Genomic DNA, 17,151 nt, shown 5'->3' with positions numbered 1-17,151 from the left:
AAAAAAAAAAAAAAAAAACAGATCTATTTGCAATCTCCAAGAAATGTTAAAGTAACACAATCTCAGTATATTAAAGACAGAAATATTAAAGACAGTATAGTAAAGAAATTTACCTTAACAATTTACACCTTTTCATCTGCCTTGACACATTCTGCAACTCCACCCACTGCAGCGGATGTAATGCAGGGCACAATCCGCCTTTAGAGGTTCTTCTCCTTGCCCAGCTGCTTTGTGCATTTCTGTGATGACAGTACCAGCACAGGATGTGAGAGTTAAAAACACCGCAAGTACCAGCACCATGCAACTGTGTGATTCCTGCTGGGAAATAACTGAATCCATGTGTGTTTAGCTTTGGGAGGACGTCCTCCTGCTCTCCTATGTAATGTGAAGAGGATTAAAGGCAGCACAAGGAACACGCATGTCCCCTTAGCCCTACCAGACGGTGGGGGGGGGGGAACCACCAACTCCGCTACAGCCTCACAAGAAATGAGAATCACAGCGTACAGCCTCAAAAGGCCTCCCCTGAACTGCCGACGGCTGTGAAACCTCACACAGTGCAGGGTACAACATCACTGCTTATTTTATCGGAGTAAAGGCCCAAGCTAGGGAAATGGTTTCCCCGCAGAAGATTTCACAAAACCTTACCACAATGCAGACTCATTTAATGAAAGTACACATTATTCCGAATTATTCACATCTATAAAAAGTTTCTTTTTTTTCCCCTGACCTAATAAGTCAGTCTCTCTTAAGCATGGCATCTGCTTTTTCATTTGTCTCTGCCACTCAGGCAAAAGCATCTCACCTTTCTTGGCCAGAAAGAATGTTTCATGCTCAAAATGCAGCTGATGCTCGCACTACATGGCACAGGATACTACGCAGACCACACTTAACAACAAGCGTGCCCCCATGCTTAGGGCACAAAGCATCCCGATTTCCCAGGATATGCTCTTTTTGCGTGATCAGAATTTGCGTGCATCTAACRCATATACGTAGACAATTCGGCGGTGCTCCACAGCGAGGGGCATATCCACAGCAAATCCAACACATCCAGAATGCACCAGACTTGAGGGCTACCCAGCTTGCACTTACGCATTTCTGTCTGGAAAATTCTGACAACACGCACATTCCCACAAGTAAAACTAATAGCAAAATCTTGTTTGCTGTTTTAAGATGTAGCCCTTTACATCACTTTTTACTTCACTGGAAAACAAAATACAAGTCTTTATAAGACAGAGATTATGCACTGACACCCTCTTTAGTCCCTGCAGTATTACTATTAGTAAGTCTTATTAAGAAGGAAGTTGCAAAAACGTAGACTTTTCCCTAGTTATTGTACTCTAATGTAGAGATGTAAACTGAGCAGGTCAAAACTCAGTTACTGGCCTTTTCTCTATCTGTTTTTTCATTATAGTGCCCACTTTTCTTCTCAAGTCCATATTCCACAGCTGCACATAAATCATTCCAACTTCTTAAGTTTAAGTTTCATCTATACTTTGTCCCAAGCCATAAAATTCTGGATTATCCATGATACTTGAAAAGCCAAGAGAAACATCCATGAATTCTTAAATGTTACACTCCCAAGATTTGTGAGGGAGGAAGGAAGTAGTGACGTCCTAGGATTTCCTGGGTATTCTATCATTTATTATAAAAAGCTGGGGATAATGTTGACAAGGTCAGGCCGCCTACATGCCCTTCCTCTAAAGGATACAGTATAACGTGCTCCGAGAGGTACATAAGCCAGAGAGATCAGAACTGAGCTCAGAAAAGTAAACTGTCTTCTAGGAGACTTTCCCTTACATTACCTTGCCCTTTTTGGCTATTTCCATCTCTTCAAAGCAGTATGTGAGGAGGAGGGCAGGGCCAATTCCCTTACAGTTGGGCACACTCCTGACTTGCTGCTACTCTGAACGACCTGACAACCTGAACTTCCCCAAGACATCGCTATAAGATCATTTAGCGCATTCGTTTGGATCAAAATTCCAGCATCTGAATTTCCCTTATTCTCCTTTCCTTCCCCCTCAAAGCCCATCACGAGAGGACCTCCACTCTTAAAGCAGAGCTTCTATAGTGCTAGTGTGCTACAAAAACCCCCAATGGGGCAGGAACTCAATCTTTTCAGGCCCAGAAGACTGCAAGAACACACAGCAGTGCACAAGGCTGGGTCTTTCCTGGATCCTGCCCCTCAACCAACAACCAACACAGCTGTGAGTAACAAGGGCCTCCTTTTTCAGAAGAGGATATCAATTTTCCTGTTATCTGTCTGACCACTCAAACAAGATCCATCACAAAACACCTGTGCACAAATTTCAAAGGCAACTGAGAAGCAAGTCCTGTCTGCTCAGTTTTTCCAGTTAATGCCTTCTCCTGTTTTTATTCCTCTGATGCACGCCTGGGAAAATTTAGGGAAGATTGGATCAGACTCAGAAATTAGACTTGCCATTTCTTTTGTGCTGCAATCTAAATTATAACGTTACAGATCTAATTCCTAGATATGAAAATATTAAAAACTTAATTGCAGAGTTAACTGAGCTAAATTGCACCAAGTGTACAGTTTACAGCTACCTTTACTGCATTAAGCTGGGATTTTCGCAGGAGCCCAAAGAGCTTAGGTGTCTCGTGATCAATGATTCTCAGAGTCTGAATAATTACTTTCTTCGGGCAGTTTTAAAAATCCCATTGTTAATGCCTACATTTAAAAAGCAATATACAAGTAGAAACTGCAGCATATGACGTGTAAACTTCACAATGATCTTGAGGTTCTTCCCCTCCCGATTTCCTCATCTTTAAGTATCTGATTTTATAACCTCAGTGTTCTACTGATCTTGCAGGTTTCAATTTTCAGTTTTCTATTATACTTTTTCCTAGGGGAAGGTACAGGGAGGAAACAGAACCATCATCAGAACTTCAGTGAAGAAGCAAGATTCCCAAAACACTTTTTCATCATCCTTGTAGCAGCGCAGCCTGTTTGAACATTTTAATGGCTAGCGAGGAAACACAACAAAACCACCAAAACTATTAGTAGGCTAAACGGCTGTAGGATGGACTGCTGTTACAAGAGATTACCCCTTTGACCCCAACCGTGAGTTTAAAATTCTTCAATCCTCAATTGCATGGAAATTATTTAATTATTTCAGTATTCATTAAAGAGCTGAACTGACAGTTCTGGAGACTGATCCTCCCTATTAAATGACAAAGCAGGAAAAGCACGAGYGGTTAGAGCCCAGCTCTGGAGCCGACAGCCACTCAGCGTGCCGCRGTTCAGTCAGACCTCCGGCAGTGTTCAGCGCTCAGCTGCTTGGCCACTACTGCCCGGGGTGCCCATCAAACCCAGTCGCGTGATGTGACTGAGACAGGGCCACACGCCTGCGCGTGAAATAATCATCTGGCCTGTACAAGGGTTAAACACACCGTCAGAGTCCCCTGCACAGGAGCACACAGGAGGACAAAACCGGGCCAGCAGATCAGTAGCTGTGAGAGCCCTTTCCTAACCCTTTCCAGGAGCTCGGCACTGRCCAAAGAGGCCTTCCATTAAGGACCTGCGGTAGCCTCCTAGGACCAGGATTTCTTTTTCCCCCCAAACCATTACATGCTCAGCCTGCAACCCAGGTTAATAGATTTGATAAGAGATTCGAGACTTGCCTGTCAGATACATGGGAACTTCTACAATTATGTAAATTACATAAGTGCAGTATATAAATTGCTCTTTTATCTCCCGAGGACAGCAAAAAACACATGTAAAACYCAGATCAAACTCCAAGTCACTGTGAGCCAAGACCCTTATTCTCTCTTTGCCTCGGTACACTCCTGAAATTCTGCACAATAGTCTATTCCTCTCATGCTTTGTCCATATTACCTCTTAACAGTAGAGGGTCTTCAGGGTGGGGGCTCTTGCAAACACTTTTAAACATGTCTGTAACATGACTTGCAAAATGAGGTCACAGTCTCAGTTGTGGCATTCAAATTGAAGTACCTCAGTAACAACAAGAGAAATAAGAATGGACACTCCTAAAACCAGAACTCTGCTGGACAGTGCAGGAAACGCACATAAAAGACACCTTCTGAAACAAAATAAAAGGTCACCTGAGACTTACACAAGAGCCTTTAATTGAAAGGATGGGTCTGCGTCATCAAGTTTAGAGCCATCTTTGACCAATTTGGATTATCTGAGCCACTCTCAAGCTCGTTGATTACGGAAAGAAAATTCAGGAGAATCAAAAAGACATGGAAGAGTAGTCTGGGAACCCACAGACACAAAGCAACAAAACTGCTTTGTTAGGAAAATAATAGTTAAAATACCCATTCTGGCCAAAAGCATCATTGGAAAGACTATTATTGCTTTTATTTATGCAAACCTTTTTTGTAAAGTTCCTTCTGCAAAATATCTATCTTTACAGGAAGTAATTAAAATACATCATACAGAATCATTAGTGGCTGAAAGTGACAATGTACATGCAAACTGCTGATTTCTGTGAATTTGCAGCTCTTTGGCAATTCGCATGCTTATGGAGCAAAAGTTTCTCGAGAAATGCTGTCACTTTGAGAGTCATCTTGGCTTTAAGTTGCTGTAATCAACATCAACTTGGTGCCCTTTCTTATTTTCTCTAGAAAGATACATATGTCGAAAACAAAGAATCAAAATAAAATAAAATAAAATAAAATAAAATCGGGCTTTCAGAAAGAATTACTCGTTCAAAAAATAATTCCTCAGCATTTTTAGTTCTCTGTAAATACGCATTGTCAATCAGAGTTGGCATGGAGTGAGAGGTAATGTTCACAGGGGTAAATYTAACTGTACAGTCTGCTCCCCAGGACGGCTTCTCTTTCCTCATCTGACATCTTACCTGGCTGTGAAGTTCTCACAGTTACTCCACTTGAGCAACCACAGTTGTTATTACAATCACAGCAGGCCCGGCAGCCAAGCATTTCAACATCGTTATTAATTGAGCCGCATAACATTCCTATGAGGCCAGTAGTATTATACTCCTTTTCAGATATGAAAGAGAAGCACAGACAGCTTAAACATGCCTTGTTCCATATCTACCTAGCRGGAGAGCCAAAATTAAAACTAGGATTTCTAATGCTAGCCCTCTACTTTAAGTACTATACACCAGAGTAACTATTTCTGTACATCACTTCATTTTGAAAATGCAATAGATAGTAGTAAGATCACCAAATAAGATCACCTTGGACCTAGCTATGTCTCAGTTAGAATTCAAGGTCAGCAAACTACCATTGCATCTTCTAAGCATTTATGCAGATAGAGCAGATGCAATTTAATAGTCTTACCATAAAAGCTGTTCTTACAACATTAAGCAGTTCTTATGCCGTCTGTAAAAATTTATGACTGCATATTCATGTGAAGTAATAGTAGGAGATGGTGTGGTTTTGCTTAGGTTTGTGCAGTCCCTAGTCAAATCAGCAGATCCCAAATAGGAGAATTAGGTCCAAAAATACTAGTACCCAGCAACATATAGGAATACTGGTAGCCTGAAAACTATGCTAGGTATGACTTTGCAGCACATGCATTCCATTTTGGGGGGGAAACAGCTACATTAATTTCCTTGTGCTGGTCCCAGTTTGGTTTCTCAGCAGGCAGATGCAACCCACTTTTCCAGTCTGGCAACCATGTTTTAATAAGAGTTGAGATGTGAGCAGAAGGCATCTATTGACTTTATACTTATGCTGAAACCACATTTTCCAGAATTCTTGATATCTGTCTGTTGGGTTATTAAGGCCATGTCCATTGAAACTAATGGAAGAAATTCCTGATAATCCCCTGCCCCATCAAGTAAAAAAGGCTCAGTTTTCACTATCTACTGACTCTTACCTGTCAAGGAGAAGTTCCAGTACTTCCTTAGTAGAAGCAAAGCCCCTGTATGTTGACAGAAAGATGCTGATGTAGGTAAAATCGTTATCTCCAAAAGCTGTCAGAAGGTTCTCCACAAGTTTCTCCAAAGTTCCAGCTTTTATCGTCCTGATCTTACATGTTTCATATTGGCTGACAGTATGTCCTGGAGGTAACTGGTCCCCTTCAACCTACAAAGTTAAAACAGAAACACAAAATCATGAGGAAGCCAGACCCCTCATGCAGCTGTCACACTGAAACATAGATTAAATTCTGTCTTTTCACAGGGTTCTTTTCTAGTTCACAGTCCCTCTTTACTTACTAAACTATTTTGTTGATTTTGTCTCTCCAAAAGCAAATGCTGTATCAAACAATGGAGGTTTTTTAGTAAGTTTACCTTTCTTTAAAATATTTCTCTGACATGCTCCACAAAATATTTTAGATTCTGACTGCTATCAAGTCATCATATAATCCCACAATATGTTATTATCTAAAAGAAAGTTCATTATCCCACAAAGAATTAGGTTGCTAGAGGAAACAATATTGGTGATTCACTGTCTCATTTAATTTCTGAATAAATACTAAGATTGATTATAGCTTTAGTGTCAGAACACTTGCAATTCCTGTGGTGAAGATGCCAACCTTGGGTTGACGTACAAAATCTAACGACATGAGCACCTCTGGTCATGAAACATTTCATAATGTTTTTTTGCAAGGAAGCTGTCACAGATAGATTGCAAACCTGCCATTGTAACCTTTCAGTTTCCCTTTAGCCCTCTCTCAATTTCCATGTGGGCATAATATTTGCTGACAGATCTCAGGTTTGGTAGGGAAGGGAGGGAAGATGGTGTTTTTTTCCTCCCCAGCATTTGGTTTTACTGCTTACAGGCTGTTTCAAGTCAACTGAAATAACTAGAAACATTATCTTAAGTTACATCACTGTTTAGAGCACAATTCAGAAAAYAATGTTTGTGACTACTTTAAATACCTGATTTCCTAAGTGCGCGTGATAAAAAGCCTTAAAAAAGTGAATATAAAGAAAAACATCAACAGCAATCTAACAGGAAAATTCTCTTTACCTTTTCAGTTGCCTATCTGTGGGGAAAAAAAAATGGTCAAGACCACTAGTGTAAAAATGGCCGGTATTGTGGTTAGCAGGGACCAAACTGACTGATGTATCGCACCTTCAGCTTGAGGAAAATAGGCTTGATCACTGTTTAACACATGCAACACTAACACTAATAAACTTCCAAGAACAAAAAAAGAAGCCATTTTCCTTAAGAGAAAGAGAAGGTTTGAGCCTGCCTGAGTGTGTGCACCCACAAGAGGAAAGAAAAAGCCTGTTAAAAATCCCCAACAGGCATCACTATGCGAGTTATGTACGTAAACCCTCGGAAGATTATCTGAATGAATGAAATAGCTTTTCAAAGTATAAAGTTACTTTTATTCACACGCATTGGGTTCAGAAAGTGCTTTAAGGCAGGCCTTGTATATATCTAGAATTAACAGGATCATGCAAACGAAAAGTTAGGCCATCATGAAATATTCCTCAAGAGTTTTCCTAAAACTTTTCCTAAAGCTTTTAAAGCTAGACTGAATATATCAGTAGAAAAATACTGCAGGAAATAAACTTGTCCTGGCCAAGAACAGACAACACAGTCTAGTCTAGTCTTTGCATCATCAATTCTCCTGCAATCTCGAAATAAAACTGGAGTTCATCCCATTTCCATTGCAGCATTATTCCACAGCAGAGTTCCTCCTGCACACACGTGCTCACAGCAAACTTTCAACTGTGTTGATGCTCTTTCTGAATCACAACCTTCCCTTCCTGGGGAAGAGCTTCTGGTGTCTCATGATAATAGTAATGGGATATCATTAGGTCAGATTTCCCACATAAGCCTCACAGTAATAATTTAYGATTTAACAACTCTTCTGGCTTTTGAATTTTGAGTCAGTATTCACAGAGGTGCTGGACTATCAACACTAGATTCAGACACTCCTTAAGCAAGTAACAATACAGTCCATATTTTGGGTTTCTCCATGGTTTCTTGACCACATGTCTCAAACTCATCTGAAGAAATACCTCCAGGAGTGAATGTTGAGTTCAGTCACAAGGCCCATCTGATCAAAGGTTTACTCCAGAAATTGCCTAATAATGTACGAGTTAGAAATAACAAGGCTAATAATATTCCAAATGTTAACATCTTGGTACTAGACTGAGGTCATGAAGAAAAAATATTAATGACTTTTTTTTAGTCACTACACTGGCTATACTGGCAATACACAAAGAAAAAAAAAATCTAATTCATGAATTAAGAACTGATAACCCATCCACTTCACACTTGTATCACTACCTTCTATTGTTTTAAAATCATTTATAATAGAAATCCTTTCTTCCCTTAGAGAATGTAAACATCTTTAACATTAGTCTAAAGCTCTGTAATTCTTGCACAAGGACACTTTGTTTCCTAATTTAACAATGTCCAACAAACTCAGGTGTAACATTAAAATACCACTTGCTGTTTGCATAAAAAACAGACCAGGCAGGGAAAGAAAGAGTGTCAAGTAATAGTTTCAACATCTCTAAAGATCATGGCAAATTATTATTTATTTCTAGCAGTGCCCCACAACGGTCTGGACTTTCCAGCTAGAAATGAGGCCAGGCACTGTTTTTTTTTGGTAGAAAAGTAGCCTTTGTGTCTGCAGGAAGCCCTGGAACAGCCAGGAGCATCTCGAAGGATCAAGATGCAGGGAACCCTCAACAGATCGTAAAGAATATAGACCCAGTAGGCAAGCAGAGGCACAAGGAAACCTATAGCCAAATCTCAACTGTAAAATGACACCATTTCATATTGAGTTTAACGAGGCACTGAAAGGCGCTTTCATGCGGCTACACAATGTCCTGGACTGGAAAAGCAGCGTGGCTGAAACCGAGCCCTTCGCTTCACTTGCGGAGGTCTGGTTGAAGCCAGGTGGGTTCCCCGGTCTAGCTCACCACCCGGCCAGCACAGCGAGGGGAGAAGAGAAGCTGGGGCACGAGCAGGAAGGCGATTGCTGGAAGCACTGCAACTTGATGTCAGTTCAAACCGACTGTGAAGTTACAGACTGGGTAACTTTATCTCGTGCCATGAACCGATTAGTGTATTTTTATAAATAGACCAGGCAATGCACATATATTGCACCAAAACCTGCTGTTACAAACACCAGTACAATCCCACTGGAATTAATGACGTTACACTAAAGTAACTTGCAAAGTTTTGTCCTGCAGACATTATGGCTGTTTTAAAGGTATATAATTTGTTACATACCCAATTTAAAGATGTACCTACAATAATATATAATAAAACCACTATAGAAATCTCCATACAAACTTTTTACTAGGCAAAACTTGGAAAAAACAGAGAAAATTGTATTGAAAGGGGTTATGTTATATAACTGGTTATTTTCAAAAGTTTATTTTAATCATAAACATGAAAAGTCAGCAATAAAATTCAGAGAAGAAAAATCTGCATCACTGTATTTAACAATATGATTTTCTGCACAGCCAATTCCCTCCCCTCCTCCTGTCCCGACACACTAAATTAAGGCCATATTCTATTTTCACTGTGTGTAAAAACTCTCATTCTCTGATATGATGTGCCGGACAAGGGAAGAATATGCTTCTGAGATTAATACACGCACAAAATTTTCCTTTAATTGCAATTTCATCAAGACATCACATTGGGAGAATGTTTAAAAATAATTAAAACAAAACAAAAAAAAAATCCAAAACCCAGAAAAACTAAAACTGAGTTTGTCAGCAAAACATTAAACTGCTAGAAATCATTTTAAGAGACTTTTAGAGACTGTTTGTATTTGTATTATTTTTGCAATTCTGCCTGTAAGTTTAAAAGGAAAAGGATTTGGCAGACAAGTTCAATAACAGACTTTCAGAATAAAGACATTGTGGGCCGAGCCTGCATGCTAACAGGAAACTGCTCAATCTGGATTTAATCAAGAGGCCATCTCTTCACTGACACAACCAGGCTAACCAAAGGCAAACGTTTTCATGTGTGCTTTTGTGTCGACTGTCTGCTAACAGGAATACTGCATGCATTGCTATTAAAAGATGCTCCTAAAGCTCTTTGGCAAGTTTTGACAGCGCTACACAGTGATCACTTATGTGGTGCCAATTAAAGCCACCACAAGTTACGCACTGTTTTGTGCACTAGTAATAATAAAGTCTATAAAATGCCAGTCTCTCCTTGACTTATTTCAGGCAAAGAATTGTGTCCTTGATATCCGTGAGCACAACCGGCGAGCAAATAGCTTCCTACAAGATAGACAGCGTCTTTCAAAAGCAAAAGTGGAAAGAATAGACTGAGGTATATTCTTTCAGCTCATTTTTTAGGCTGTGCAGGTACTGATCCAGTGTAATTTTGACATCTTTACTAATCCCCTGAAATGCGGTACATTCAGAGGAGCCCACTCTTTTTTAAGGCTATCGTCTTACAGCACAAAGCTGTACTCAGGTAAAAAGTTCTTGCTGAACCAGGAGAACTCCATATAGAGTAAAAGCCATTAAGTTAAAAATGTCCTTCAAACACAAACTGACTCCAAAACCAGCTGCAAATGCCCTCAAAGATGCCTGGTACTGAAGGATCTATAATTTGGTTCCAAGATGGTTACAGTTAAGGGCCTGACCTTGTAATCACCATCGCAGAGGCTGGCTCATGAACCCGCAGAGAACCTCACTGACTCATCAAGGCTTTGTGAAAGTAAAAAATATCCATGTGCACAATTGCAGGATGAGGAAAAGATACAAGTAACAGCATAACATCCAATAGACGTCTTCTTTCTGCAATAGCCACTAATACAGGGCTTGAGTAAGCAGATCTTAAGTTATAAGCATCGTGCTACTGGTGCAGTTTGTTGCTAGGTGTGTAAAAAGCAACAGCCCTTTATGAATCTGGTGACGCACCACATGCAACCTTTGATACCACAATCCCATCTCCCTACCTGCCCTTCTTTGCAAGGGCTAGCCAAGGTGTACCGATTCCTTGCTATTTTGTCTACCGATGGATGGAAAAAAAAAGCAGCTCCTCCCAGTGCCCCAAAGTTGCCAGGTATTTCACTCAGTTAAACAGCCAAAAGGCACCTCTTGATTCCACAGGCTCGTGAGCCAAAGGCACTAGTGCTATCTGTTAACCTGTAATGGCATTAGAGATGACGCTCTTCCACCACTTCCTTAGTTAATAATACATCTTAGCAAGACAGACCACCAAGACTCTGAGACACAAATTAGTTCAAAATCTGAACAGACTGCTACCCCAAAAAAAGACACAGAACGGTAGTCATTATTTCAGAAATATCATCGGAAACAATCTCGTTGAATCAAAAAGCACTGATCTGCAGTTTTTTTCCAACCTAAATACTACTGTTCAGTGTTTGGAAGTGAAAATCATGCAATGACATTGATTAAACTACTTTTCATTAGGCAGACTGAGAAAAATATTGAAAGAAAACAAATGGGATGAGCAATGATAAGTAAATCAGATTTCAAATATTCTTCAGGCTTAGTCATTTAAAACATTACTGATTTAGTAAAGACTTATTCAGAAATTCTGCAAAATGATTTTCAAGAGCACCTAAATAACTACTGTCTCTTAAATCCCATTTTAGCTACCTTGACAGTTATATTTTTTAATGCTTTTGACTTTCATTGACACGTTTTCCACTCTTGCTATTCCTAACTTACTGGACAGATCCTTTTATGCTCAAATAAAATTGCCTACATTTGGAATAACTGTTAAGTAAAAGTAACTAAAAATAAGGCACTCTTTAACCAAGAATGGCTGTTCCATTTCACTCTTTGCCTAAATATCAATCCCTACCAATACCATGCTCACCTTTAAAAGAAAAAAAAAAAAAGGTAAGAATAACAAATCATGGAATGGTTAAGCCTCAAAAGCCCCACATTGAGACATGCAAATAGCCACAACACTTGTCTGAGAGAAGAAAAAACTAAGATATCTTTCATTTTAACAAGCAGTCGTACATCACTTAAGGAAGCCTACATGGATACAGTCCGTTTCGTAAAGAAAGCATCAAGAGAGATGAGACACGAGAATGTGTGAAGACGAAACAAATTCCATGGCAAAAAGCAAACTTAAGCAGTAACAAGACTTTACGATGCTGTATAAAACTCCTACTCGCTTTGGTCAAGCACTTTTGTGAAGAATCACTTCAAAGATATTAACAACTAATTTGACATAACATTGTCTTCCAACAACCATCTTAATGAATAATTTGCATATTGAGTCTGCTCCCCCCGAAAGGAAGAGAACAAGATTGTCCCATATGTAGATGAACAGATAAAATGCCAGTCTGCAGCAGCTGACAATCACGCTGGACTGACTTAAACTCGCACAGATTACGATGACTCCTGCCCTCCACACACACACACAGAGCCACTAAAAACAGCCCTCTGAAAAGCTGCAGTTTTGCACTAACAGTACCACACAACAGCATACATTGGGAAGAGCAGTGAAGGTACTAAGCCGATCAGGTCAAGTCACAAGTATTTCAAGTGTTGTTAGGACAGGCCCCTTGGTGTACGCATCCACTCTTCCTCTTGCAATCAGTTCTGCAACAATGGCAGTATTTAAGAGCCTCGCATTTCCCACTCTCCTCTCTGTCCTCGTCCCCTACGCTGAAAAGCTGACAGCCCGCAGAACAGCTCCCATGAGACTCTGAATTTGAAGCAGACTGTGGGAAACTGTGGCTTGGAAGCAGGATTTTGGGGACCAGAGGTAGCATCTTGGGCAGCCTGCAGGCTCCAAGCAGCACAGACGCTTTCCTTTGCAAGGGCAGCTGTTTCTACCATATAATGCATTTGGAAACAGAGCGAAGGCAGACTTCTCTGTAGCGCTTTCTCCACTTCACTAACTCCCATCTCTTCAATTGGGATGCAGCTGAAAATCAGAATTCTGTGTGTTGACTGAATGAAAATTACAGCCAAAATAACTTTATGAGCCCTTTCCTATGATCCGACAGCTAGGGGTATTCCTGGATTTCCAAAGCTCCACCCTTCTCCTTTCCTCTCTTACCACATAAACAACCTTTCTTGGCAGCAACCCAGAGTTTCCAGGACCAATTAATCCCATGATCGTTATACAAAAGGCATTCTCGTTTTCTTGCATCCTTAGAGCTCACAGGCTGCCTCATATCTGTCTGAAGAGCTGGCAAATGGTAACAAAAGCTGTGGGTCTGATTCAGAAGTAAAAAAAAAGCCTCTTACACAAGTGCTGTTGCTCAGTTAGAACCCTTTCACTCAGGCACCTTGCAGCTACTTAAACCCACTCAAGGGAAAATCAGAAACAACATGCATACTGGGGCCCTGAGCAGTGCATTCTCGCACCTTCTGAAGTTATGCAAATTTAGACTCATTTGGGTATCAGTGAAATATGTGGAATGAAGCAAAACACCAGTAAAGAAGCCTAATTTACACATCACCTCTTGCTGCACGCATCTGAAGGAGTTTAACCAAGTGCATAAAGCAGTTGAATCTTCAAAGAGGTCTACATGAAAATGGCATTGTCAAACTCTTAAAAATGGTGTAGAAAATCTCAGCCAAGAGAGCACACAAATTCCTCCTCTCAATTTGGCCCACTTCTTAGAAGCGTCCGTGCAGCAAAGGAATGTAGGCTGTATTATTCAGTAAGAATGAAGTCCTCTGAGAGCAGAGAGGTTAACTTATGCAGTATACAAGCTTTTTCAAGAGACCAACAACTGCACCGACAGCTTAGCCCCAAGCTTCATCTCTAGCTATGTCGTATGCTTTACACACTTACCTTCTCTTTGCTTCCTACCTACAAAAATACCTTCTTATTCTGAACTCTCCCCTGCCTTGCTAGAAGAACCTCTAAGAAAAATCAGGAAAAGCCTTCTCGCCCTTCTCCCTTATCTGACTGCCTCCTTTGAGTTAACTGAACCTGAAACATCAGAATAGTTTAACTCTCTTCATTTTTGTTTTACACGTTTCACAACTCTACTGTTCACCACAATTTTGTTCTTGCACAAGCATGCCAGGGACATATTATTTTCATAAATGACATACAGATATTCCTTGTGGTGGTTTTGATCAGGGACTGAAGTTTAGCAAATTCCTAATCTGAAAAAGACCACCAAGAAAATGAAACCAGTAAGTCAGGTAAGACTCTTAGTCATGTCTACTTTACACTGTTTGAGGAACAGCTGCCATCAAACAACATTTACTAGAAATATTCTTCTACGCCAGCAAACCAACCTGGTTCATATTAAGTATCTTTCCAAAGCCCTTCCGTACTAGAGAAGAATTATTTCTACAGAACTCCACATCCTCCTCTCTTCAGTGCATAGGAACACCAAAATGAGCAATTGATAGTAAATAAATCCTCAAAATAATAGGTAGCTAAATGAGTAGGGCACCAGAACAAGAGCTAGGAGAGGGTTTTTACTGGCCGTTTTGCCAGTAATAATCAGCCCAATCTGTAAAATATTTCGACTCCTGTAGATGAAAGAAGTTTTATATAGTATGAGGTAAGAGCTCCATAGAGAGTCTTTGGACTTGCATAAAACTGTCAGTGATTAACTGTCAAAACTAACAGAAGCGTTCACAGGTATGGATTATAGAGGGTTCCTATGAGATGCGCATACAGTACCCTTCACCTGACGACTATTCAGCAGTTAAAGCTCACAATACAGCAAATATAATATTGACATACAAAATGCAAGCCTCTGATATGACTGTCTGAAAACACAGCCTAATCAAACAGGAAGTTCCCCACTCTAGAAGTTAATATCATCTGTGTCTATAAAATGTTAACTTAATCAGATTACACAGCCAAATAAGTGTCTGATGGCCGTCACTGAGCTTAGCCAAAACTACTATAGGGAGTGCAACTATTTTCTCGGCTCACCGATTTTAACTCTTTTCAAAAACACCAGCTCTACAAAGCAGAATGTCTGCTAGTTGCAGATGGTGGGAAGTTTGGCTCTTCAGATCACTCTTGCAAGACGAACAGTTCCTCCTAGGAGGTATTAAAAAGTATGTCAAGAAAGTCTTAGCACTCTGGAAATTCACCTCTGCGCGCCTCAGCTTCTCCAGCTATGGAAGGGCCAGATTAATATTGACCTCCTCGATAAAGTACTTCAGAGTCTATAATGACAAGCACTCTGCAGAACCACGTACTGTTATTTCTACATTGAGTTAGTGCAACAGATACAGAAAACCATCAATATGATCTCTACATTGCATTTTATTTCAATAAGCAGAGGACAGAAGTCAGGAATGGCAACTGAATTGCAGAATACCATCACAGGCCAGTAGCTAAGGACACAAGAAGTACAGAACAATACAAACTCAGTTATGAACACACACTTTGAGAAAATAACACTTAAAGAGATTGTGGTATTCTTGTAAAACTATATGACACACTGATATGCATCATAAGCTGCCAGGCTGAATACACACTCTATCATGTGATAATGGAATTCAATTATTAGTGGCTAAATCTCCCACAGAACAGTTAATAAACTCTGAAAATGTTGCATAAATGGCTAAGGCCATGTCAGTTGCCCAACTTTAAAAGCATTTCTAATGAACATGCATAGGTAATAACCTACCTTCCTTACTTTAATGAGTTAAGCAGCTTAGGCTAAATTACTGACCTAAAAGCACCTGTTAGCCTCTGTTAGTCCTTCTGGGACTTCCTTTGTATGCAAATGTTAAGAACTTTATACATGGCAGACTGTATAAACTAGTACCAATTAGGTTACTTGATCCAAGGACATGTCACAACAGCACTGCCTCTATACAAAATATTTTCTGGTATTTTAAACTAATCTAGATTTAAAAGGCCTATGCATTGGACCTTCCTTCCTGTCTGAGACACCTACATCAGCATCACCCTAGATATAAGAAAAAAAAAAAAAATACAGCTGCTAAATCATCTTCCAAGCCCATAAGCAGTTCATACGCCAGCTTGAAATGGAAAGCTTAGTCCTTCAAGTCTTTGCATGCAACCCTGTCCCTACCAGGCTTAAGTCCTAGTCTCCTCATCCAGGGATGAGTAACAGAGGTACCGCAAAGCCAAGGTAGTATAGGGTAGACAAGACGAAACAATACTGTGGTGTCTAAAGTACAAGTGAATAACTGACACCACTCGCTACAGCTATAGTACCAGCACGACTACAATCACTACCGCGTGCAAGTTGAAAAGTCTACATTATCCCCATATTTCTAAGCTGCCGTGATGTTAAAGATGACAAAGATTCTACGTCTACACAAAGAAATATGAGAAAACTGTCATATAAATTTTGTTTGTGGAACATTGGTCTGTGAAACTATTTGCAATGATCCTTCCATGAAAAATACTAAAGCAAAATATGTTGCATTTTGTATTTTATGCTGTAAAGACAAGGATTGTTTAATATTACCACTAACGCACAGATTTAATATGGCAAGAGCCATGCCATTTTATGAAAATACAAGGTCAACATGAAAAAATTGGATTTTGACCATTAAAAAAACCTGTAAAGATCATTTTTCACCAGTGCTTATACTGTTGGTAGTCAAAAACAGTAAGTTTTTTCTGTGAGAAGTCACAGTATTTTTTCTCCCCTTCCAAGAATGTAATTTAATTTAATTGTGAAGCTTATCATCACTTTCTGCTCAGTCAGTAGAAACAAAGAAAGTCCTGTATGAGACAGCAGGCAACACTGCTGAACTCAAAATGGATTTAAAGATGCCACAAGTAATAATTCCGTTGCATAATAGCAACATGAATACACGTTACATAAGCCAATATGGCTTTATTCATCCCGACTGGATCATTGGCTTTCCTCACAAATTATAAAGCTTACTCAAATAGTACACAGAAATTAAAATTATAGAGACTCAGGGAAATTAATGTAAACTGCTTCTGCATTCAATGCAAACAACAAGGCAGGAGTGATAGGTTTTAACTGTATGGAGAGCTGTGAAATAGAACTGTAGTTGCAGGGAGATGAAATGCATTCTGACAGAGAAGAAAATATTTAGCAAAAGGTTCTGATTCCGATTTTAAAATAAACTGAACTGGAATTGTAAGGTATTTAATGGGAAAAAAAAAAAAATCAAGGAAATGTTGTTACATGTTTCATAGTAATTACTGTGAGCAATGAGCAATCTCTATTGCCAAGAGCTTTTTTAGCCTTTAAGAAAAGAAATAGGTCAGCATTAAACAATTTTTACGACCATAGCATGAACACATACCTAAACTCTTCATTTCAATGGCTGTGCTTTT

At 39.7% G+C, this 17,151-nt stretch overlaps 1 protein-coding gene across 3 annotated transcripts in view; it reads right to left on the bottom strand.

Annotated features, from left to right (window-relative positions):
• RGL1 (ral guanine nucleotide dissociation stimulator like 1) overlaps positions 1-17,151 on the bottom strand; it is a 90,564-nt gene that overhangs the window by 44,802 nt on the left and 28,611 nt on the right. For all 3 annotated transcript variants that reach the window (XM_026063103.1, XM_026063113.1, XM_026063093.1), the window contains one exon: positions 5,828-6,036. In XM_026063103.1, coding sequence (XP_025918888.1) covers positions 5,828-6,036 — 209 coding nt within the window. The remainder of the gene's footprint in view (positions 1-5,827; positions 6,037-17,151) is intronic.

This window comes from Apteryx rowi, unplaced genomic scaffold (genome assembly GCF_003343035.1).
Source record: "Apteryx rowi isolate R43461 unplaced genomic scaffold, aptRow1 scaffold_100, whole genome shotgun sequence".
Lineage (NCBI taxonomy): Eukaryota > Metazoa > Chordata > Aves > Apterygiformes > Apterygidae > Apteryx > Apteryx rowi.
The sequence above is the reverse complement of the archived record's forward strand: the minus strand, read 5'-3'. Positions and strand labels throughout refer to the sequence as shown.